Source organism: Poromitra crassiceps (genome assembly GCF_964638095.1).
Source record: "Poromitra crassiceps genome assembly, chromosome: 19".
In the NCBI taxonomy this organism is placed as follows: Eukaryota; Metazoa; Chordata; class Actinopteri; order Beryciformes; family Melamphaidae; genus Poromitra; species Poromitra crassiceps.
Window position 1 is genome coordinate 8115813 of NC_139646.1, and position 26269 is coordinate 8142081.

At 41.6% G+C, this 26269-nt stretch overlaps 1 protein-coding gene across 1 annotated transcript; it reads right to left on the minus strand.

The window, feature by feature from the left end:
- Nucleotides 1–899: 899 nt before the first annotated feature.
- Nucleotides 900–22542, minus strand: mnd1 (meiotic nuclear divisions 1 homolog). The gene is made up of 8 exons (XM_083656319.1): nucleotides 22463–22542; nucleotides 21637–21702; nucleotides 19035–19092; nucleotides 16199–16347; nucleotides 15264–15338; nucleotides 14676–14790; nucleotides 6346–6390; nucleotides 900–1351 (listed from the first exon to the last, which is right to left on the minus strand). Exons 1-8 carry the CDS (start codon nucleotides 22463–22465, stop codon nucleotides 1245–1247), a joined length of 618 nt encoding a protein of 205 aa, XP_083512445.1. The 5' UTR covers nucleotides 22466–22542; the 3' UTR covers nucleotides 900–1244.
- Nucleotides 22543–26269: the final 3727 nt, after the last annotated feature.

The following is a 26269-nucleotide window of genomic DNA, read 5'->3' on the forward strand; positions in this document are numbered from 1 at the left end:
GTGCCAATAATAACATTGGTTTAGATATTTGTGCCTAGCAAATTACTAAACAATTCACATTCAATAACGAATCAGATGGTGAATCGAGCGCACATAGCGCGCAAGATTTCTAGTATTTGAAATTTAGATCTGGACAGATAGCATGTCTCTACAAGCATCAGTTTGGCCAGCGGATCTCAAACTTTTTGGCTTGTGACCCCTTAAAACAAAGTGATGCTGCTTATACGGTCAAACATATCTATATCTATATATATATATATATATATATAAAATATTACAAATTACACATAATAAATCTGTATATATGTAGAAACATTTTCCCCCTATCCCATCACAAACCCCGGTGGGGTCTCATTAACCCTCAGTTTTAGAACCACTCAAATAGGTCATTGAGCAAACACAGAAACACCTGAAATTCTACTACCTATATTGTGTCTAGTTTGATGAAAAACAGCCAGATGCATCAGGGCAATTGTAATGCTCATTCTGGACATGTCACGGGCAACAATGGTCCTCACCGCTTTTTCTTTTGGTCATACAGGGAGTGTATAGCACAGAAAAAAATGCTGTGCCCTTTGTGATTTTCCAGCATTTCACTGGTAACGGATAATAAAGGAATAAAGCATTTAATCATTGATTGGCAATGGGCCCAGTCAATTGGCAAATGAAAACTAAACGTAATATCAAAGGCCTACTGTAGCTACATTTGGACAATGCAAAAACAATATGTTTGAGAACACAGATATATCCAAAAATAAAACTGCCTGTACAACTCACCACCAGGTGATTTTATTTGCAACAAAACAGGGAAAATAGGCTCTTTCCGATGCTGGCACACAACAGTACCTCAACATTTATGGCACTCAAAACATAGCATAAACCTAAACATATCTACTGTGAAGCCTTTTTTACGGACTATAAGCAGACTGGATGTTGTTAAATGGCCATTTAAGAGCAGTCAGTGTAGATGCCACAGCAGGAAATGCAGTGCATGACCCCCCTTTGTTTTCCTGGCAATAAAAATGAGAACATAAAGAAAAAGAGCCCAAACATTGTATAAATAACAATCTGTTAGCCCACCGCAGGCCATAAATATGAATTCCAGTACATTCACATAACAAACTAATATAGCAGAGACCTATGTTTGTAAGCTTCAAACTCAAGCTTAAAAAAAGAATGATTTGTCCCTGGTCTTAGTGGTGCTTGCATCACATCACCATGAACTGTGGTAGAAAGGCTGTTGGTCAGTCCATGTAGTCGAAGTCCTCGGGTATCCCGAAGGCTTGATCAATGCGACTGTCATCAAAGGAAAACTTCCTCTTTGCCCATGACTTGATAGCAAAAACATTGTCTGAAAACAGAGATCAAACTCTATGGTTACAAAGTACATACATTACATACATACAATACATTGATGTACCTGCTCTCCCTAATAAGTAGCCTAGGACCTAGAATGAATCGTGACAATAGCTTATTTTACTCAGTTGCTGACAAATCTGCTAAAACCAGTTACTTTTTAAAGGTGACACCTGAGACCCATTGAAAAAGCCAGCCCGCCCCCCCATTTCAAATGACAAACATTTTCCATTCCAGGTGTTGCAAATAGAGTATATAGAGTATAGAGTACTGGTAGTATTGTGATCTTATGTATATGGGTATGAGCATTGTATATGCAGGCGCATCCTGTCTGTGTCTGTCTGTGTGTGTGTGTGTGTGTGTGTGTGTGTGTGTGTGTGTGTGTGTGTGTGTGTGTGTGTGTGTGTGTGTGTGTGTGTGTGTGTGTGTGTGTGTGTGTGTGTGTGTGTGCGGGGGCGTGATATGTTGTTTTTGTATGATTATTGCATGCTGTAATGTAATATTCTATGTTGTATTCATGATTATTGTATCTTGTAATGTTTTAATATGGACTCTTGGAAGATTAGCCAATAGGCTAAAAGAGATCCAAATAAAAAGAAATCAAGCAAATGGCTTAATTCAATGGGTTTGATGTGTCACCCAAAATAACAGTAAATCACCTACGCCTACAAAGTAAATGCAAAAAGCTTTCCTTACATTACCTCCCGTCTTATATCAGAAACTGAAGTACATGACTTAATCCATTGATACCTGATGCAGCATTTGTGTGTGTATCCCTTTAAGACCTTCGCGGTTTTAAAGGGATACGCACACAAATGAGGGATATACACGCAAATGCTGCATCAGGTATCAATGGGTTAAAGGGATAGTTGTGGTTTTGTGTGTTGTGTGTGTCAGTGTCAAGGCTGCAGGTTAAAAGCTGAGGTCATTTGCTGTAACAGGACAGCTGGCATGTAAACAGCAAATGCTAGCCACCACCTACAGCAGTGGTACTCCACCTTGTCCTACTCAGGAGCCACTTTGACAAAAAAAAACTTTTTTTTGCAAGAGCCACAATCCAAAAACGTCCCTTTCCTCCCTGACCCAGTTTGGTTCCGTTTGAGTCTCGCCAGCTCTTCAGCCCTTTAGCTCTCCACCGTTCAGAAAGTCACAACTGTCCTCGGGTGCTTTTTTATGTGATGGCGCCGCAAATTGGACCTTTTGAATTGTGAGATGACGTTAAAGTCGAGCTGAACCCAAAAATGACTTTTCTTTTCTTTTAGTTCAAATACCTGGGTGCACCTATTTAATAATGTATGCAAACAAAATCACAACAATCGAATTTCTTTCGTTTTTCACACTTTTTCACATCAAAAGTTCATTTTTCAAGATTTCATTGATAACAGTAATGTACAGTTTGCTGACGTCGCCTAGTACTATCAAATTTCTACCCCATTTCAACCAATCATATCATGCATAACATGCAGCTGTCAATCAAATCTTCATTTCTGGATAATTTTCTCTTCCAAATGAAGTAGAAAATGGCACCTAGTGCCTGTCATCTGGCAGAATTCCTATCCCATAAACTAACTACTAACTTGGCCAATTGTTAGAAACATGAACAAAAAACAAAAACTATAATCTCTAAGAATGCAAAGAAATGTAACTGGCTCGTTAAAACGCGCATTCCAGGGATATCGTATTTACAGCAGCGATAATGGCGCGCGCATCCGAGAGCTTGGTTGTCAGGGGTCGCACTTCGGAGATTCCAGGCCGACGTGCTGCACTCTCCACTCTGCAACACGAAGGCAGCTGGCTGCCTGTGGCTCGCTGAGCTCCACTCCTCCCGTCAAAAGGCTCTTCCCGAGGGGAGCGCCACACAACACACTGAATCCCACTCAATTTGGGGGCGGAACACGGCAGGATTGGCCAAAGCCCAATCCAGTCCCCAGAATTGTCAAATAAAATCATCGACATGACACTATGACCCGCCTCTCAACCTGTCATCTTAGACAAACTATGTTTTCAGTCTGAAACGGGACTCATTATGCACATGACGAACAGGTTCAGTTCGACTTTAACACAAAGCAGACGGATGCATTTTCCCAAACCCATGGACATGAATAAAAACTCGAGTTCCCAGTCCTCTTTAAATGTTGGATATTCCTCTTCATATTTGCATTTCTTACGTTCTTTAGCCATTTTAGATTCATGCTAAGCTAGTTTTCCCAGTGTGACAGAGTTTGCACTTGTCTCGCTCACCTGCAAACAGAGCACAAGACCTGAGTTAATCTGTCATTGGTTGAGGTTGAGGGGTTGGGGTGTAATCGATGTGACTTAAAAATGAGAATGATTTTTTTTAAAGTAGGACTTAAAAGAGCCACAACTACCCACCCGCATGTGGATATATAGAGCCTCAGGTTGAGTATCACTGACATACAAACTCACACATGACAGGCCCTGCTGGTTACCATGATCACCAAAAGGACAGCTGTCTCCAAGGTTACCACTCTGGTCATATATAGGGCGCGCGTGCGCGCACCATAGGGCGCACACACACACACACACACACACACACACACACACACAGCCTAGGTGCTGAATGCTGGAAGGTGGCCTGGAGCTGCAGTTTGTGTGTGCAAGTAAGAGCAATGGAAAACACCCTACCTCAAAGATTTGTGAAATAGGTTCTGTCGAGATTAACCACTGATCAAAAACGTCACATCACACAAATCACATCTGAAATCTGTGAGTTGGAAAAACTGGAAGAGTTGGAAAGTACTCTGTTGGGGGCCAATGTGAAGCAAACCACCATCAGGTGTTCTCTTCACGGCACGCCAAAGAATGAATAATTGAATAATAATTACTGTAAATAGTGAATAATAATAATGACTGTGCTGCGTCTCCAATCTTGCGACCTCAACAGAGGTTTTGTAACCATTGGTTCACACTAGTAGGCGCTATTCAGAAGCAGCGCTTAACAGAAGCTGAGTGCCACGCTAAACCGCTCACACTGGAAACACTCTCTTTATCTCAGCGCCTCGCTCGGAGCTGCCCTCCCTCCCGCTCACAACTTGCATTGACTTCATGCCTGGCAGCTCAGGTGCAGCACGCTACATGCTGGAAAAATAGAACAGAAGCCGAAACTATAGCTGCAGTGTAGCTTCAGCGTGGCGTGCGTGCGGCTGGTGTGAGCGGTCTCACCTGTTAACAAGGACGCAGAAATGAAAGTGCCATAGCGTTGCATAGCTTCAGTGTGATCATTACAAACTACCAAAGTAGGGATGAAACGATTACCGGTTTAATGATAAACCATGATACAAGTCCTGAGTTAGTAGTACCGTTTCAAATGTATTATTTTATAACTATCATTAAAACCGTGTTACCGTGATTACAGCACTTTGAAAAACGCTGTAAATACTGTCCATCATCAACCAAAGTTAGCAACAGTCTCGAGTTTTCAATATAAAACTTGGTGAAATGATTTCAGTGAATGTATCATTACTTTTTGAACATTTTCAGCACATTTGAACAATTACCACAATAATAGTGATGACCGTGATCATTTTGGTCAATATAATCGCGTTATGAAATTTTCATAACGTTTCATCTTCAAAGACTGGTAGAAACTCAGTGAAGGGACCATAAGCTGCAAATTTTCGCGGGCAATCAAATGGCTGTAGCAGGGTCATTTTTAAAGCTACAGTGGAGGTAGGGGCAGGAGGTAAGGCATTCATTGGTCCGAAGCATAACATGCTAGCTTGTCGGGAAGGGGGTAAATAACGCTCAAAAATATGTTAAATTTGGGCGCGGGAAAACTATTTCAAAGGGGTCCCTTGACCTTTCAGCTCAATGTATCTGAATGAAAATTGGTTCAATAGGTACCCACGAGTCTCCCCTTTACACATGAGGTAGCATTTTTCACAGCTTAGCATTAATAGCTTGTGGATTAATTTCTTCTGTTGTTGCTCATCACATTTTCTCTCAACAAATCTGTTATGCATGCAAATAGGCCTACTTCTAATGAGTAAGTGGTTAGAAAATGCTGGCAATCTGCTTTTGGGTATTTTGCTGATTTTTTTTTGTATGTGGATGGATTATTAAGATCCCTTATGCCAAAGTCCACATGCTCTGTTAATGATTAAAAACATATATAATATAAAACACATATAGGGAAATACATCATCTTAGTCTTGTGTGTTAATCAGAGCTGTGATGAAAGGGTATTTTCAGATTTCAAAGTGGGCCACGGCATTCTTAAAGAGCATGGTGCAGGTTAAAAAAAAATCTGGATTTAGATTTTGGGCTCATGATTACAGTGAAAATACTCCAAAAAGACAAAGATTCCCACAGGCCCCCAGGGTATAAATATGGAGCAAAAGGTTGCATTTTATAAATGGGTGTGTGTGACATAACAACAGGAGTGACATCACAAGAGGAGAATGTTCTGCTGGGGCTGACACAGGGATACAAAGTCATGGAGAGTGAAAAAAGGTGACAGATACCAGGGCAGACATAAAACCACTCAGAAATCCTCATATTTTGGGCTGAAAAATGTGACTGGCACCTAAAGGCGACTAGTTTGCATCCCTGTGACATCACAAGTGGGAGTTCCATGAAATGGACCAGTGCCCCCTGCTGGTTACAAAAACTAGTCTAAATGCAGCTATGTGTGATTGAAAAAAAAATTGTTTTCCCCCAAACCCAATTGCTATATACCCCTTCCACATATTAATGCAATGTGGTCTCCAACCTGCACCATGCTCTTTAAGTTTGGGAACCCCTGATGTAGTGTATATATATCAGAGGCACCTTTCTTCCGGCCCATTTGTCTTTTTGAAAGCAAAATGATCTGTCACCACAGCTAGGGATAGCACAGCAGCAACCTCTTGTCACTGTGTTTCTGACCTCTACAGTGTTGACTCTTCCTAAACAACTTCACCTAATAACCTTTGTGCCATCTGCTCATGTTACATGTGTATGTATATTTAACTAGGTCAACTGACTCACCTGTCCACCTGGAAACAGCCTCTTTTGCTACGATGTTTGACTTTCCTGCAAAACAAAAAAAATTGTGAGCAACATGTGCAGCATACCATATGCAAGAGTGAGACATTCAAGGATGCATGCTGATTCATCAATAGATTGTGCCATTTATCTGTCCATTGGGGAGAAAATGCTAAATAGAGGCATATCAGTCACTGCGAAATTTGAGAGAGAGAAAAAATGTCATGTCTAAAAGTCATTTAGTTATATGTAGTGATTGTAGTCACTGGATTCCTGAATTTCCCCAATGGGATTAATAAAGTGATAATATCTTATCTTATTCAATCGACTGTCATGTCATTGCCATTTAGTCAGTACAGATGTGCAATGATGCTTATGACAACGTATCAGCACAGACCTGTGATGAGGACCTTTCAGGACAATTACAGAACATGGAACAACAGCTTAAATAACCGTATCAGTTAGCTGACATAAACGATACTATGACAAGTGGAATGTCACACAATGTTACAGACTAGGGATTTTCATCAATTATCGAAAATCGATAATTGATCGTTAAGGAATTGTTATTATTATTAACTATTGTTATTATTATTATTTTTTTTGCAGACTAGGTTTGGGTGGAATTCGTTCCTCCTCGCCCCACTCCATTGCACAGCCGACTAACGTGAGGTGGAGCTTCATATAGTCTCTAGTTTTCTGGCTGGGCACGGGCCTTTGTGCCAACAAAACTGTTTTAAACATGGGGAATTCACACCGGCATGCGCCGGGGACAGCAGAGTGTTGGAGAGGAGACACATTGAAATAAAGAGTTAATTGAGGAGAACACGTTGTCTTTCGTATTTTCTGCCATAGGCATTCATTTTGTAAAAAAAATATATATATATACATATTATTATTAATATGATCGATAATTGATCGTTAATTTTCCCGATTTTCGATTATGGAAATTTTTCCAAATGAACATCTCTATTACAGACTATGGGAAAACACACAGGATGTCAATTTGTCAATTTGTATTGCAAATGTATAGAGCATGCCCTGTTTACTTGGAGCCTTATTTCATTGGTGACTCATGTTTATGAGACTGATTTGCATATTATGCAAAATCAGCCAAATATGTGCTTGAGAGGACAGAGTACATTAAAGAATGAAACGGGCATAAAATGCTTCATACAAGACATTAACTCATTGAGTGCCAGCCACTTTTGGAGAACGGACGCAGTGCCAGAGTTTTCAGAGCGTTTTCAGTGATTTCTCGAGGCCCACAGAATATTGTGTGATATTACTATGTAAACACCGAACACGCAAAAAGAACAAGGAGACTCTATTGTATCATCAGCAAAAAAAAGTTTATTGATACCATTTTCCGTTCTTTAGTTATGAGCCGGAGAAGATAGGTTGTTTTCAGCGTTTTCAGGCATTTCAAATTATAAGCTGAGATATTCAGCCTTTTGTGAAATGCAGCATTTCAAGCACATTCACTGACTCTAGATAATATTTTCTGATGTAGTGATGTGGTGTAGTTGTGTCCTGCCCTGCGTGCCCCACCCCCCCTCCCCCCCCCCCTCAGCTGAAAACTCCTCCCCACACTAGTAACACACAGCCTCGCACCAAGCGTCTATTTTCGGAATGCTTTTGGTGCGCCGCCTCCCAGGCAGCGCAACATGGAGAAGCCACACGCGGACTGCAGTGAAAGGTTTGGCTTTTCAGTGTCGCGCTGCTGCTTTTCTAGCGGCTAATCATGTGGAGAAACTATGCTGACAGACAGACAGAGGCAGAAGGACTCAGTTGTGTGCACGGATTGACTGTGTTCGCACGCACCGTCAGTTGCAGCCAGAACAATCTACATGGCTCTGGACTGCAGCATGAGCGGGTTCTCTTTGATCAAGGCTATTTCAGGCTGTGTATTCCTGACATTTCTGTAATCTGGAGAGCACTGTCGCCACCTAAGGGTTCTGTAAAATAGGTTATAGACCTCCAATAGCTACTATAGTTGTACAGGAGCTGCGGAAGGCTTTGATCGACGTCCCACCGTCAAAAAACGCATTGGACGTCGAAGGACGTCCGTGGCACTCTACGTCACTATTTAATTGGACGTCGAAGGACGTCCATGGCACTCAATGAGTTAAGAATATTGGTAAATAAGACCCAAAACAAAGCACAGCAACAGAGGAAAGTTCACTGATATGAAGGGAGATCATTATATGTTCAGTGATGTGATGGTGGGGGTAGCAGGGGAGCGATATCTGAGCTAGGCCCTTTTACACTGCAGGGAGCTGCATACTGTATGTAGCCGGCAGCCATTAGGTTAAGTGAAGTGGTGGTTCAAAGGATAGTCCTTTTTTACCACAGCGCTGGGCCAGCGGCCCTGCCGGGGTCATAAGATGGAAAAGTCAGGACAGTCACTCAGTCAATCATGGATGTTTAGTGGGTAAATGGCCATAGCTAGGGATAGGAAGGTGATAGAGCAGGGGTGGGCAATTTCTTTTTTCTGAGGGCCATACTGATTTACATCAAGTAAGTGAAGGGCCACACATTGGAGATTATACCTACCAAGATTTCTGATTTTGTGATTGGTAATTTCTTGTTGATCTCCTGATATAATAGTGATACAAATCCAATGGCTGTAGCAGATGAGATTTATTAACATAATTCTGCCTTTTATTGAGTTTTTGGGGGTCGTTTTTTCTTGAAATTAGTGTAGAACAGTCATTTCTTACACATGACATTACTTTGAGCCTTTTAGTCATAAATATTAATGAAAGATAGCCTATTCCATATCCCAGACTGAAATGTTATAACAGAAGTGGAGTATTGGCCAGAATGACATGAACATTTGGACACTTATTCAGCGGGTATCTTGCATGTTGCGTTCAGGTGCACTGTGTAAAAAATAAATAAATATATATATATATATATATATATATTATATATACACACACACACACATGTATACACATGCAGTCAAAAGACCGTCTACACTTCTAAATTATTTCAGGTTAATTAATTTGGCTGATCCACTTAGACTTATTTTTCTGAAAAAGCAGAAAGTAAAAAAAAACACAAATAGACTAATGGTTAAAATGTGTGTAGTAATGTTCTGGTGGCAAAGTGTGTGGACAGCCTGTTGCCTTGAGGACACGTAGTGAAAGTCATGAATATCCCACAGACAAGAACATTGGTCACCAGGGAGAACAGGTCTGAGCCCATTATGCATGGCATGCTCACTCCAGCCCCCATCTTCAATCAGGGCTAGACAGACATAACAACCTATAGCCACACACGGCTCTGGGAATACAATTAGTGTTTCATAGGGGGGAGATGGTTATCTGCAACGCGACTGTGTGTGTGTGTGTGACACCCATGTTAAGGGCTTGCCCAGGGGTGGAGCGGGATTCGATCCGCCAACCTCCCGCTTCCAAAGCGCCAACCACTACGGAGCCTTTTAACTGGCCTTTATACTGGGGAGTGAGTTTAACGAACTTACTCGCTACCACTCGGGCGGGGCTCACGAGGACTCACATTCATTCGGTTACACTCACCCCCCTAAACTCACTCCAACACCCAATGGGCATCCGGGTCACGGCACCAATGTAACCCATGTTAAGGGCTGGAGCGGGATTCGATCAATTCGGCAGGGAGAAAAAGAGAGTGAGCGAGAGACCTAAAGTGCATTGAGAGAGAGAGAGAGAGAGGGTGGTAGCATGAAAGTGAAAGTAAAAAATACAGCAGCAGCTTTTTTTCCCCACGCACGCGTAAAAACAGCCCCATGCTGGGATCGGTTTGCACGCCAGGTTACAATGCTCTCTTACAGTATGTAGTAAAAAAGATGACTAAGGGAAATCATAGTGTTGCAAACGCATTTCTATCTTGTGGCCATCCACAATGATACTAACTGTATGTAGTAGTACCGTAGTACCGTAGTACCCCCCCCCCCCCCCCCCCCTCCCATTTTTGTCAATTATTGTCCATTTTAAACAGGTCCGCACTGCAAAAAAGGTTTGCAACCCCTGTCATAGGCAACTAGAAAGAGTAATGCATTGGAAAAGATGGCAGCGGAGATTGAAAGAGAGATGGGTCTGTCCGGGGGATCTGGGTGTGTCACGCGTGTTTAGGATATGGATCTTATGATGTGACTTTCACAGCCCATCATACAGGCTTAGACAGAACACACACACACGCGCACACACACACACACGCACGCACGCACGCGCACACACACACACACACACACACACACACACACACACACACACACACACACACACACACACACATTTGGCCATGGCCTCAGCTTTCAGTGCTCAGGGGAGGGGCAGATCCAGTGGGGGTGCAGGTGGGGGCGGGGCATGTAGGCTACTTTCACCAATCAGAGAGCTACTCCACGGACTCTACAGTTCACTCAGAAGTCAAACAATTAATAGATCTGGGAGGCTCTGTATTCTAAGTATATATATAGAGTACCCGTCTGCTAAGATAAGCCCACGATAAAATGCCAAGATCGCATAACCAAAAAGCCTCCCAATAACACGATTCAATGCTTTGTTACCGGTTTTCTTTTTGATATATTTAGATATATTCATACATTATATTTAGAAAAACGTACGTTTTCAAACAATGCAATCTATATACAGTCTAATTCCAACAGCTGAAAATAAAACTCTGAACTTTCCTGGAGCTGGGGCTCCAACAGCTGTTGCAGTGATTAGGCTTGGCAGTGAGTGTATCAAAGGGCGCAGAGGCAGAGTTTCGGCTGGGGGACAGTAACAGTGCGACAGCGCAGTTGTGCCTCTGGAACCACCAAAAACTTTAAAATAAATAATGCCATTTTGAATTTTAGCCTGTTATTTGTCATCCCTAGGCAGTGTGTCATATTTGTGTTTGCTACTCTAAAAACCTTGTCAGCATTGCTCATACATACATTGAAACCAAGCGGTTCTGCTATCTCCAAGCTAAAAACACTAACAATCTGTTGTTGTTTTTTGCTTAGCAGAAGAACCAATACAGAATATTCATACATACACAATGATTTGCCATATCCCTTTAACATTACATGAGCCGAACTGAAGTTCATTCACATTGTCACTCCCTTCTCATCGCACAAGAGGGTCTTCTTCCAGTTTGCAGCATCTCTGATGTGAGCCCCCTGACCCAGTCCACGTTGCAGTCACACTTTCATTTCAATTAAGAATCCTTCTTTATGGCCAATTAATAATACTCCTCCTGATGAAAGAGGTTACTTCAAAATCATAAGAAAAATCTGGCCTTTACTTAATTTAATTTAGCTTAATCACAGGATTACTGTAAAGTGGACCTGAAAAGGTCAGATGAGGCAAGTTAAAATGATCCCAACAGATCAAACAATACAAATTAGCAAACGGGAATCAAAAGGGAATAAAAATAAATCAATCAATCAATAGTACATGCCACGGCCTCTCTTTCTAAAAGATAAAAAGCCTAATTCAAATAATTACTGTCTGTTTATTTGACATGAAAGTGTCTTATTTGGACTAAGAGGAGTCCTTAGTATATTAGTCCTGTTTGAGAATGACTTGCCTGCATGTTCAATAACTATTGTTATTAGTAGGGATCTAAATCCCCCTAATAGGGATTCCTGGTGGCATACTGGGAGATGAGACTAAACGGACCAAATAACTTAGTGCCACCACAAGTCACATGGCTACACAAAGTAACACACACGCACATGCACGCGCGCACACACACACACACACACGTCACACACACACGGATAATTTAATGAAACCACAAGTCACATGGCTACACAAAGTAACACACACCCCTATCATCACACAAAAGTGCCGACAGATAGAGGAGTGCGACACACACACACAATGCGCTGCAGTGGTTTCCCTAAACCCCACTAATAGCCGTTGGGTTCGTGCAGCCGTACCAGAGAGGAGGTGTGTAAAAATAAACGGCTAATAAATCAGACGTGGCCATTGGCGTTCCTTCCATGTTTTTCAAAGCTGTTAATCCCAACCCGCTGAGCTCAGAGGTCAGATGTTGTGATCCAGCAGGGTAACAGCTTGCTTTTAGAGCACGAGGTAGCAGAAGCAGCACCAGCAGATAGAAGAGGGCTCTGTTGTAGGAGAGATAGATAATAGATAGATAGTAGGGGTGGGGGAAAAAATCGATACACCACAGTATCGCGATATTTTGCCTGACGATATTGTATCGATATTGCAAAAGAAAAAAAAAAAAAAATTTGCAGGCCATGCCAGGCCACCGGGCTACTATAAACTTTAGTTCCAAGGCCAGCAGTAAACAAACGGTAGCATATTTTCATTTTGTTTTAACAGTAACAGTTTTGTCATAACAGTCATTTACAAATTCCCCAGTTACTGAATGGGCTGCACAAGATGTTTTGTGTAAGTGAAGTGAAGTTGCATTGTTCAAAAACTACATAAGTACAGTCCACACACACATCCAGTTAAGGTGGACTGTAAGTAGACTGTAACAAACAGTTCAGTTTGTCAGGTGCATGCAACTATGACATGACTTTATGAAAGTTGTTGGTCTGTCTACTTGACAATGTTGCTGCAATAAAATGGTTGAAGTCAGATGTACAGACTGACAAAGTTTTCCTTTGGGGAGATCATTTGCAGTTGAAAAAGTAAGAAATCGCAATATATAAAAATATCGCAATATTCAATATATCGCAATATCGCAATATCGAAAATATCGCAGTATCGCAATACTATCGTATCGTGACTCAAGTATCGTTTCAGTATCATATCGTGGGCATCTGGTGATTCCCACCCCTAATAGATAGTAGCAGGAACAGAGCATTCAGAGTGTGTGTCCAGTATCTATTGCCACTTCCTAGTTGTGTTTTCTCCAATGTGAGTGGCTTTTTCATTTGTCGCTAAGCTTGGTGCAGCACTGGATGTCGGATGTCTTCATTGGTATCATTTCCACCCTCTTTCTAGGAAAAACCCCTTCACACGATACAATTTGTTCACGTTTGCCACAATTGCCAGTCTTCTTATGCATCTATAAAATATCCAACAACTTCATGTGTGAGGGCCACAGTGGAGCATGCCAGCACCCAAAGCACAATTTTGCATTTATGATCTAGCATGATAACAGGCATGCTAATGAATTTGAATAGTATATGGGAGCTATTTAACCGGTTTGTTTCTTGGACGCCGCCCAACCCTCTCCACTGGACCTTTTAACGAGACATCCTGACTGAGTGCCAAAGAAACCGCTGTCTGCCACCTGGTGGTTCACTCCGGTACTCCATCTCATTCTTCCATTAATCTAATCCCATTTAAAACCCCTACATGTAGACTGTTTACTTCAATATATATCATTCTCAACTTAAGTTTTGCTAGCATAGTGTAATGCTGTAGAAGAATTAGACCATTGTACAAAAAAGTGGTTATTAATTCTATGTGTTGCTTTCGTTGTGTTTTATTTCTGTGTGTCCCTGAGTTAGATACATTTGGTGGAAATGAGCCAAACTGACTGAGCATAATTTGCGCTCGAGCGAAGTCGGCGGCGCTGGCTGCGCCGAGGGGGTCGCCGCAGCTCGGCGTAGGGGGCGCGCAGCTCCTCGAAAATGTCACTCTGCGCCGTCTAGCGCCGTCAACTCCTTGTTGTGAGGAATGAGGAAATGCCATTTCCTCATTTAACGGGCTTGTCCCTCATCTAGCAAAGCCTTCTGCAGGCTCACCGGAATGAGTTTTGAAATGGAGGGACAATAAAATGTTCCCCCGCCGACATGATTGCAAGTTCTTGGTAAACGACACGATAACGTTTTGGACGAGTTACGTTGGAGTATGCACAGTCTCGCTGTCAAGGCTCCAAGTCGTGGCTGCGCAAAACCATGCCGGGCGCTGGCACAAACAACCAAAACAGGAAGAGGACTGCCTCACTTTACCCATCTGTAGTATATGATATCAATACTTCTGCCATTTTTACCCACGTCTGTGTGTTTGTCCGTCCGTTAGCAGGTTATCTCACAAAAGTTGGCAACGAATTTGCACAAAACTTGGTATGAAGGTTGGTCCGTGATGATGTCATCAGTGATGTCATAGAGCAAGCGAGGCCGTAGCGACTGAGCTGCGTATGCGATGTGCAGTGGGCGAGTAGCGGGCGAGTGCACGTAGCGCGCGAGATGCCTAGTATTATATTATAGGTAAACAAATATGAATACCTCTATTTTTGGTGATATATTATACAAAAAAAGCCTCAATTTACTGTGATCAATTTTGTGTGAACAATGCGGGGGGGGATGCTTGATTCATGCTTAAGCTTACAAGAGACTTTTTGAAAAATCAGAATCAGGTTGTGTTTGTACTCACTTATCTCCTCAATGACTGCTGGGTCACATTCTTTGTATTTCTCCAACTCAGCTTGCAATTGGGTTCGTTGCTCTCTCAGAGCCTGCAACTCCTTCAGCAGAGAGCTTCGATCCTCCTACACACACACGCACACGCACGCACGCACACACACACGCACACGCACACACACACAGTTAATCTTTGAAAGATCAATTTCCTCAGTGAAGGTTTTTGCACACACAGTCCGATTGTTTTCGTATGCGTGTTTTTTAATCCGTCATCTGAAAACACAGACGGGTCCCAGCTCGCAAAAATCTATTGACTGATGCGGAAAACGCAGAAAATCGAACCTCGTCCGAAAACTTAAATGACGGACGTAATTGTCGGACTCGGTGTGTCAACGATGATTGACACAAATTAGGTCGTATTCTTTTTTTTTTTTTCGTGCGTCAATTTCGGACGAAAATACGGACTTGGTGTGCAAAAGCTTTTATTCTCAGATATACATAAAGTACCATTTATTTTACAGAATTTATTTCATTGAGAACTTCTTTATATGTATATATTTTTTCTGTTACAAGGTGGGCAAGATTATGTAAATGTTCTTACTGTATCTTGACGTCCTACTCTCGCTTTGTCAGTCGCTTGCTGTAGAGACACTTTCCGCTGCTTTGCGTCAGAATGCTATAGAATGAAAGAGAAATGTGTAAAATCGCACACCCCTACTCAGCCCCCCCCCAGCCCCCTCCCACCCCTACTTAACCCCCTCCCGGGGGGAGGGGGTTGAGGCTGTATTAATCATGATCATGAGGCTGTATTAAGTTTCAGCTTCACAGATGAGGCTGTATTAAGTTTCAGCTTCACAGATGAGGCTGTATTAAGTTTCAGCTTCACAGATTATGGCATTATCACATATAATTTAGTTGTTGCTTTGCAGAATTTAATTTGTATATCAGCTATCTGTAACAATCTGACAGCCAGTGTTCTCTGAGTCGTCACCACCCTCTCACCATGTGTCTGCTGTGCAGGAGAGAAAAGTCTGTCATCACAGGGGATGAACTCAAACTCGCCGTAGCACCAATTCTCTGTGCCACTATGGGCAACGTGAGATATTTTTAATTGGAATTCATAGTTAAATGTAATAATTACCAGCTACAAGTATTATTTTCAATCGTCAATTCTCAATTTATTAATAATAATAATAATCCTACTGATATAATTTGGCGGTGCGAGCCACAATTGTGCATCCAGTTGAGCGGGCACGGACTGTCATGGCTGCTGGCCAGTCCTCTCCCTCTCACTATATAAAAGAATCATCAGGATCAATCAAGATCAGACAATTTGCATTGCCATACATTAGGATACTGTGAGTGTAAACGACAAAGGCTGGAATGAAATTGACACCAACTGCTCTCAAGACAGATATATCACTGAGGTCTACACCCTGACTGTGCTGGCTAGATACAGTATGTTCCATGTTATTCACTATGATTAGTTTGGTCAAACCTGCAGCTTTTTAGATGCGAGGTCGTTGAGGGTCTCACCTGTTTCTTCAACCCCTCCAGTTTGTGGTTGCGAGCGTGCAGGGCCTTGCTGGGGAAGGCCCAGTAGTAGTTGGATGTACCAACTCGTTCACAATCCACCATATTGTCATCCACCAGGCTCTGCAGGACGTCCTTCACAGACATGGGGGCTTAAAGACAGCCGGGAGAAGACAGCGCTCATTGCACAGTAATGGTCCATACATACATCCTTCATTTTGCATCATTACAGTCCATTGCCTTTCCAGTGGAGTTGATTTGATTGATTTGAGGATTGCCGATTTGATTTCTGGACCACTGATTTATGGTGGCGGTATGACCAGCAAGCAAGCTCAGCAGACCTGGCTTAGATTGATTCAGCAATATAACATTTTGGGGAGGTATAAAACTGCCTCCCAGTGGGGAGATACTGTAAAATTACAGCCGAGCATCAAGATTCATGCACTTCAGTGCTGTGTCCTATTTCTACTGTTACCAAAAAACATTCTGTTCACATGTTCTCAAAACTAGACCCACACATCTGCAGCCTCTCTGTGCATTTGACACTTATCTGAGTGCACATAGCCTGGGGAGGGTGTAACAGAGCAAGAGTTACAGCCTGGGGAGGGTGTAACAGAGCAAGAGTTACAGCATGAGGAGGGTGTAACAGAGCAAGAGTTACATCATGGGGAGGGTGTAACAGAGCAAGAGTTACAGCATGAGGAGGGTGTAACAGAGCAAGAGTTACAGCCTGGGGAGGGTGTAACAGAGCAAGAGTTACAGCATGAGGAGGGTGTAACAGAGCAAGAGTTACAGCATGGGGAGGGTGTAACAGAGCAAGAGTTACATCATGGGGAGGGTGTAACAGAGCAAGAGTTACAGCATGAGGAGGGTGTAACAGAGCAAGAGTTACAGCATGGGGAGGGTGTAACAGAGCAAGAGTTACAGCCTGGGGAGGGTGTAACAGAGCAAGAGTTACAGCATGGGGAGGGTGTAACAGAGCAAGAGTTACAGCATGGGGAGGGTGTAACAGAGCAAGAGTTACAGCATGGGGAGGGTGTAACAGAGCAAGAGTTACAGCCTGGGGAGGGTGTAACAGAGCAAGAGTTACAGCCTGGGGAGGGTGTAACAGAGCAAGAGTTACAGCATGGGGAGGGTGTAACAGAGCAAGAGTTACAGCATGGGGAGGGTGTAACAGAGCAAGAGTTAAATCATGAGGAGGGTGTAACAGAGCAAGAGTTACAGCATGGGGAGGGTGTAACAGAGCAAGAGTTACAGCATGAGGAGGGTGTAACAGAGCAAGAGTTACAGCATGGGGAGGGTGTAACAGAGCAAGAGTTACAGCATGGGGAGGGTGTAACAGAGCAAGAGTTACAGCATGGGGAGGGTGTAACAGAGCAAGAGTTACAGCATGAGGAGGGTGTAACAGAGCAAGAGTTACAGCATGAGGAGGGTGTAACAGAGCAAGAGTTACAGCATGGGGAGGGTGTAACAGAGCAAGAGTTACAGCATGGGGAGGGTGTAACAGAGCAAGAGTTACAGCATGAGGAGGATATTCCCATGTCTGCTGTAAAACTAAGGAGCATATCTCTGTTGTGTTAAGTGTTGAGCCGTGTCGAGTCCAAGGAGGATGGTGAACAACAGCATGGAAAATAAAAACAAAACAAAACGCTCAGTATGGGCGAATCAAACTCTGTGTGCTCACTATTTCAGGGAAGTCTTTTCCATATAGTCTTCAGTCTCTTTCCTGATCACATCTCTTGCATTGCTTTTTATTATTTGCAGCTGCAAACTCTAGCACGTCCTAATGGTTAACATTATCTTATTACTCGCCCTCCCTCCTTCCTTACTCCACAAGTCCCCACTCATCTCTCATCTGAGCTGAAAACATCCCCCCCCCCACTCTCTCTCCTCCCTCCCCCCCCACTCTCTCTCCTCCCTCCCCCCCCCCACTCTCTCTCCCCCCACTCTCTCTCCTCCCCCCCCCCCCCCCACTCTCTCTCCTACAGTATAAAATGTGCCCATAACAGACTTTTGCTACCCCCTCCCCCAATCGCTCAGTAACTACAGTATGCCCAAGTAAGGGGTCAAAAACATGTGCTTTTAATCACAGTCTCCAGCAACCAAGATCCAGTTTCACCAGATTAATGTTATGTCCACTTTACAAGAAGTCTTTCTTTTGTGCACCCAAAACACAACACATTTATGTTCCTGTCTAAGGCAGAGAACTTTAAAAGCAATGCTTGTTTGTTTTGTTTTTCATGCGAATTTCCCCCTGTAGCTTATATGTAAAACTCTATTGTAAGGTTGGCGGAATGCAATTGACTCAAAAAGCTAAACCTTTCAACAGTATTCTGCCCTATGAGTTTACAGCCATTGGTAGGGCTAGTGCTGCTTGTACACTTACAAACTCAATACAGACTGGAATGGTAGCGGTGGTCCCGGTTGCCATGGCGGTCGTGCATAAGGCGGCATTGCCTGTTGATGACTGGATGAGTTTATGGGAAGGAATTATGATAATCCGCTTAAAGTATGCAATAATTATCTGGCTCCAAACGTGACAAATGTAAATTTGAGAGTCGTGTGGTGTTTTTATCCAAGACCGCACACATCTGGCTCCAGAGGCATCAAACTTAAACCAACTGACTAACTGTGCAATGGGCATACGCAGCCCGGTCATTTAAAAACTCAGTGTTATTAAATCAGGTTTCACTTATAGACTTTTTTTTTTACTTAACATAAACATTCTAAATGGCCTCTAGCGTACTTCCTGTCCTAACACAACAGCTGACAGGGAATAAGCTAGGTTTCAAACTGTTCCCTATAGCAACACAATTCAGTGAAAACTGGAAATACTCACTTATGCCTTTGGTCTTGGGGGCGATTTTCTCAATGTCCTTCAGCTGAAACACATCTTTCTAGAAAGAGAGAGAGCATAATAAAGCAAAAAGGAACTTTAAATACTTGCGACTAGTATACTCCAGACTAGTATACTCCAGACTAGTATACTCCAGTTTGCTGTATCTGCCAGAAAACATCAGTCTGTGTTATTACTATGCTTTATATAGCTAGTGTACTTATGTGATAGTCGTTTTATAGTGTAGACAAACATCAAAGAGAACAAGGTAAAAGGTGCTCGTGTCCTATATATGGACCTCTAAAATACAAGAATACATCAAATGTTTTGGTTTTATACCGTTATTGCCTTGAGATATGACATAATACGGCTCCATTGTCTTTGTGCTACATTTGTAAAATGTAATTCAAACGAGGCGTTTATTGCTTCTAACCCTTATGTTATTGTGTTATTGTGAAATGACCCACTGGCTATGAGGTTAAAGTGCAAACTGCGGGCTTTAACTTGAGGGCATTTCCAGCTGTACTAGTGTAGCTAACGAGATAAAGACCAGGCCATTTCTGTCAATGGTTCCCCCATGTCATGGAGCCTAAATATATTTGAACATATAAAGATCATATTTGTTATTGGCATCTACTAAAAAGTGTTTTATAATAAGAAATATAATAAGAAACGATGTAATCAAAAAGCCTTCTGTGCAATGATTTCTAGAGGCTTGTAACCTTTAATTGCTGCCAGACTTGATGTTTTATTCTGTTCAGTCTTTTTTGCATAGCTGCAGCATGGGCTACCAAGGCAAAGTCAGGTGAGTGAGTCAGTAGGTACTGGGGGGACGTTTCTGCTGATGTGCTTCACATGGCCTCTAGAGGGCGGCATTGACTAAGAGTCTTAACTGAGACTCCGTCCGTGGCTGTACCCCATCTAGGCACTACCCATGTAAGGCTGCCCCCTAGGTTGCAATACTGACCGAGTGACCGTATGGCTTGTACAGGATCTGTGCTTGTTTATTTCCTTGCATCTCTGATGATTCAACTGGGTCTTCACATACAGTACCAGAGATATCATATCAATACAAGCAAATCATCACTTCCCTGTTAAATGACTAAAGACGTGACAGACATGGGACTGTCAGGATTGCCACTCTTTTCAAGGACAAATTATTTCAAAATGACGGGCCAATAATTCACAGAGATGTACATAAAGTCTTGTAAGTTCTCTAATGCAAATTTGTTTCCAGTCGTGCTTACACATAGGAAATGTATCATTAACTTAACATAAGCTCAAAGCTATCTTGAAGTCCTGCATTTCTTTTTTTTTTATGTATTTTATTTATAGCATTTTTGAGTTTAACACAACAAAATCAGACAGAAGACAAGACAAGGAAAACAAAAAAACAAACAAGACAACTGCCATATCAAAAAAGTGCTCATATGCATATATCAGTCCATAGAGTAGTGCAAAGTCCAGTTTGTCCACAGATTTGTTGAAGACCAGAGAATGAGTCCACAGAACCAAAAATCCGTGCAGAGTCGAGGAAAGTCCAGAGACCGGGTAGGAAAGTTCAGGTTAGATTAAATCCCAGCAGTTCAACTTTCAGTACAAAACAGAGCAAAATTAAGCCACAGGTTGACTCCTCCTCTCATTTTTAACATGTTCAATAAATGGTCCCCATATTCTGAGAAACTTATGGTGAGTGTTGGACAGAGTATACCGAATTTCTTCAAGGTATAGACAGGACACCATGTCATTTAACCACTTCTTGAAACAAGGAGGGGAAACTGATTTCCACTCTCTCAGAATAACCCTTTTTGCTATGACCATACCGAACATGAGGGCTTGTTGTAAGGCTCGAGGAAGAGTCAAAGGAAATCCTGCATTTCTTAAGTGCTCTCAAGTCCTCGGCGACCAGCAATGACCCAGTGCAGCCTGAGTGACACTGTAGATAGGAAGTAAGTATCATGCTTGGCCCAGCACTTTTCAGATGCTGGAGTGCACAAGGCTCAAACTCAGAGATTCTGGTAGGCTACATTGAAGCACTTTCCACACCTGTGGCAACCCTGGACTGAAAAAAACCTGTTCAACGGCTCATCAACATCTATCTTCTAATTCCAGGAATCTCTGTCTGTGTATCCTTTGCACATCTCCAGAACCCTGGTCCTTTCGACTTCACACTAGTTGGCAGGTGTGTTGTTGAATTGAATTTACATGAATTCACAGTCCAAGTAAAATAGGCGTTGAATATAGGCAGCAAATTTACATGAATTTACAGTCCGAGTTAAATAGGCATTCAATTAAATATGAGTTACAGTCTAAGCGGTGCACGATGTAGTAGTTAGCAAGTGTAATCTAATGGTGTAAAGTTCTGGTAGAAGAAACGGCTATAATACCTTAAGTAACAGCAAAACACTATATTTACAAACAAAACAAGAAAGACCGCTGCAGAGCAAAACACTGAGGCGCACGTAGAGAGCGCCATCTTGGACAATGGAGAGAGATACAGAGCAGTAAGAAGTGTCATTAGGTTTTGAATCCATGAATAAATGGCTCACAGCGCAGAAGATGACAGACACCCTGATATCATCATCATCACCTGTATCCAACTCACCGTTTCAAAGAAAATCTCCATCATGCGAGTTCTCTTCTCCTCCAAACTTAGTCCTTTCTTTTTTGACTGTAAAATCAGGAGAATGGTTAATGCAACTAAGCCAAAGTTGCATAATTTCATTGTAGACATCTTATGCTACTGTTACTGGTACATAGTAATATCGTCACAGTAATACTAATAACTTATTATTGAACTATTTTTGACTGACTGACTGACTCAGACTGATTGATTGTGTAAGGGGCAGGTAAACACTGTATGAAGGACTGATGGATTTTATTTCCCCCAGCACACACACAAGTACCGTTAAACAACACATGCTCTATATAGTCTATGTATACACTTTGCAATATGCATGTATAACAATTATGCCAAAATAAACATATTACAACACTGTCAGTTTTCTGTTCATTTCTAAATTCTTTCATAATCGTTTAACCAAAGGTAATGTGCATAAGTCATTTTATTAGGAAGCACATTTCTCGACTGATCATTCAAAGGCCAATAAAACATAAAATTAATTTAAATTTGAATGTCTTCAAAATCACTTAACCTCCTCTGGTGTGCCACTGAATAATGCTGTTAGCCAACTATACTATGTGCCTACTAGGCTACTGATGCCACAAAAAGCAGTGTGTACAGTAATGGCTCAATTTTAGTGGGTCATCTTTGTGCAAGAGGGCCATTTCACCCTTAATTTGTCTGAAATGTATTTTGTCCTGTGCCAAAAAGTGATTAGCTACCAAAAGGTGATTGCCAACAGATTGCAGATATTTAAACTGGTAAAAGAGGACCGGACACGCATCGTTAAGGACATTAATTTGCTTACCATTTGACTGTGCAGCAACGTCCACTATCAGTGTGAGTAACTTGCGAGATGCCACCCGAAGCAGCTCTGCTTCCTTTCACATCCAAACAAAACAATGCACTGGATTTCCCGCGGAAGTTTGTTTCAGCTGACGTCACTGCCGGTATGCCGCCTTCGGTTGCTCCTCCGGTCAGCGAACCTCCGAACACGGAAGGCGTACAGACAAACTGTAACAGTTTTGTGAAGAATATTATTTATTTATGTCTTTATTTTGTTTATTTTGACCCCCCCCCCCTTCGGACGTCAAGGGGCACAGTGACAGAGCAGAGCAGCATCCCTTTTGGTTTTTGCTTTTCGTTTGAGCTTCTATGTTCTCCCAAAACGTCACATCGGTGAAAATGGTAAAATTCCCACATAAAACTATAAAAGTGAGATCAAAATAAATGATTGCAAAGGGGGGGGGGGGTATAGTGAGGTAACGAAGCACGCAATGACAACATAAATACGGTAACAGGATTATTACATCCCAGGGACAACTCGGACTTCTCTCCGACGGAACCTGAAGGCATCATTGTTTTGACAGGGAGGAGAGAAGTATGAGTTCTGTTCTGACCGGTTCTGACGCCCTCAGTGCAGACGACAAAAGACTACGGGACAGGACAGTTCAGCAGCTGCCCTGTCAAATGTACCAATTTCTGCCTACTACTGTACACGAGACAGTTATTATGGGATGCTGTGTGCAGTTTTTCCATGGGATTTTCTTGCACTGATGCTAGAGACACTGGAGATTCTAGGAAGAAATACCAAGCCTCCAACTGTAAAATAAAAAAATAGACCATATTAATTGTTAGTTATTTTTCCAGCAGTAAATGCAGCATTAGTTGCCTGGCATCCAGCCCCTATGAATCACAGTCTTCAACATTCATAAGGTTCAAAATAATTAATTCCTTATGAATTGCCATGCAAATCAAAGAGTGCTGAAGACTGCGATTCATAGGAGCTGGATACCAGGCAAGCTTATTATAACATATGATCAGAACTAAACACAAACTCAATATTATTTCCTATGGGCACTTTAATTCCATTTGGCATCACAAATATAAACATGACAGAGGAAACCAACACCGTAGTACTTAACAGGAATGTGTAGAAAATGGATGTCTGAATTATTAAGGGCAACAGAATTTTGATAAAAATGAAAATGGTGTGGTTTGAGGACAAACGCATCCTAAATGACGATTATGTGAACATTCTGGCTTGAGAGGCTTTCTAATGGAAACGGTTTAATCAAGAACACACACCTCAGCTGTTGATAGGCATCACATCTTTTGAGAAGATAGACAACAGATAGTTTAAAATAGGCCTACAACTTGTTACTAGCTCTAAGGATTTGTGTGACAGACATCAGAGCACATGGCAAGGTGTGAAGCGGTGAAGCCAGTTTTCTAACTCAGTATCTGATGTTAAATCAAACCTCCATTTCCGTAAACCCCCTGATGTAAACCTTGTGAATGATGATGGACATAATATGCATTTGCAGAATTCAACTATTAAATGTGACAACAAATTCCAGGACGTTTGCACATAACCAAAGCAGAGTGTACTAAGTCAATGTATCAAGAGGCCCCCCCCACACCCACCCACCCACACACACACACACACACACACACACACACGACAAAATATCAAGCGGTTTCTGTTCTGTAGTGAATCACAACACGAACACAATTCGATATTTTAAAACCAATTCAGCAGATAAGGTCATCATCACCATACATTAACAAGCATGTGTGTCATTTTGTTAATTCAAAGTGATGGTGTATTGGTCCTGTATAACACTGAATAGTCATTTCCACACACAGATAAAAATCTTGTTCTGTCATTTTGTTATCAAATAAGTATGAGCCTGGGCAACACGTTCTCATTCCGACGGCGTCCCATGTTGACAAGCATGGTACCCTTGTGCGCAGGTGTTAATTTTGACAGCAAATTTTGATTTAGTTATAGTCATAGTCTTGACTAAAATGCCATTTAGTTTTCGTCATATTTCAGTCATGTAAAATGTTTTAGTCTTAGTCTAGCTTTAGTTGACTAAACATCATACGATTTTAGTCGACTAAATCTTTCTTCTGTAAAGTGTCAAATATTTTGAAAGTGGTTGTTTTTGCTGACGACACAAATATTTTTTTGTTCAGGGGGGGACCTACACCAACTGCTGAAAGTGGTCACTGCTGAAATGGAAAAGCTAAAACACTGGTTTGACGCTAATAAGTTATTTTTGAATTTGAGCAAAACAAAATGTATGTTATTTGGAAATCGTAAAACCAATGCTAATGTTCACATTGAAATTGAAAAAGTGGTGATACAAAGAGTATACGAATTTAAGTTTTTGGGTGTCATATTAGACCATAGGTTTAGCTGGAAACCCCACATCAATTATTTGTGTTCTAAGATGGCCAAGAGCATTGGAATTTTGAGTAAAATTAAGAATATTCTAAATGATAAAACATTGTATACTCTATATTGTGCACTTATATTGCCATATTTGAATTATTGTGTAGAAGTGTGGGGCAACACTTATAAGGGCTCCCTACATAGAATATGCATACTGCAAAAAAGAGCATTAAGAATTATTCACAATGCTGAGTTTCGTGAAAACACCAATCCACTTTTCCTAAAGTCACAAACATTAAAATTCATAGATCTGGTGAAACTTAGAACTGTTCAAGTAATGTTTAAAGCAGAAAATAAATTACTCCCAGGAAACCTCCAAAGCTTGTTCAAAGAAGGAGACGTATGGTATAACCTAAGAAGTAAAGGTAACTTAAAACATCCTTGTGTTCGTACCACACTCAAAAGTATGTGTATTTCTGTCTGCGGTGTCGCTTTGTGGAATGAATTGGATCAGGAGATCAGGCAGTGTAAAAGTATGTCACAGTTTAAGAAGAAATATAAGAATATTATTTTTGAGAAATACAGAAATGAGGGATGAAGGTGATCATTTGGTGATGATGGTCATGATGTCGGTGATGATGATAACATGTAGATGTTTATAACCATGATGGTGGTGATGATGTACCGTAAATGCTTTTGTGGAATTGCTTATTTTATTTACTTATTTTAAATATAAGATTTAAAATCTCATTGTTGAAGTAGGGGCAGGATAAGATAAGCATTGTGCTTCTTCCTGCTCCTTCTCGAACATAACTATTGTCTTTCATTTTTTTTTTTATTATTCAAATGTGTTGTTTATGATTGATCTTTTACTGTTTTGCATTTTATTGTTCGAGATAAATAAAGAAATGAAATGAAATGAGTAGTCCACACACGGTGCGTGACAAAGCGGCGGGATTTGACGGCGTCGGAGTGAGAACAGGCTGGCCTGGGACAGGTTCCTGTGTTGTGCCGTGTGCCGTAGTTTGATGTTTAATAGTAAACGTAGCATGCACACAAATATCTCATCATGCTTCAAAAATACCCTGCTACTTAAGTTGAATACGTTCCTTTGATAGTGAGCAGGCAAAATGTGTGAGGACTGTGAGAGCGTTTGACAACAAGCTGCAATTACTATAAATAGATCTCTTATTCATTTCCAGGTAACCAGGCACCTTTTTGATACCTCTGGGTTTCACTTTGATCCAACTCCAACCAATATTATCAGCATCAAATATTCATCCATTTACACAATAGCATGACTTTCCAGTTTGCCTGAACTTGCATTAAGTGTCTTGCCACAACAAACCAAAGGGTCTACTGTTAAGTGTAATACTAAAGTTTCATTTTTCAAATCAGCGTTGTAAACATGGAATGTATCTCAGCAGGGAACAG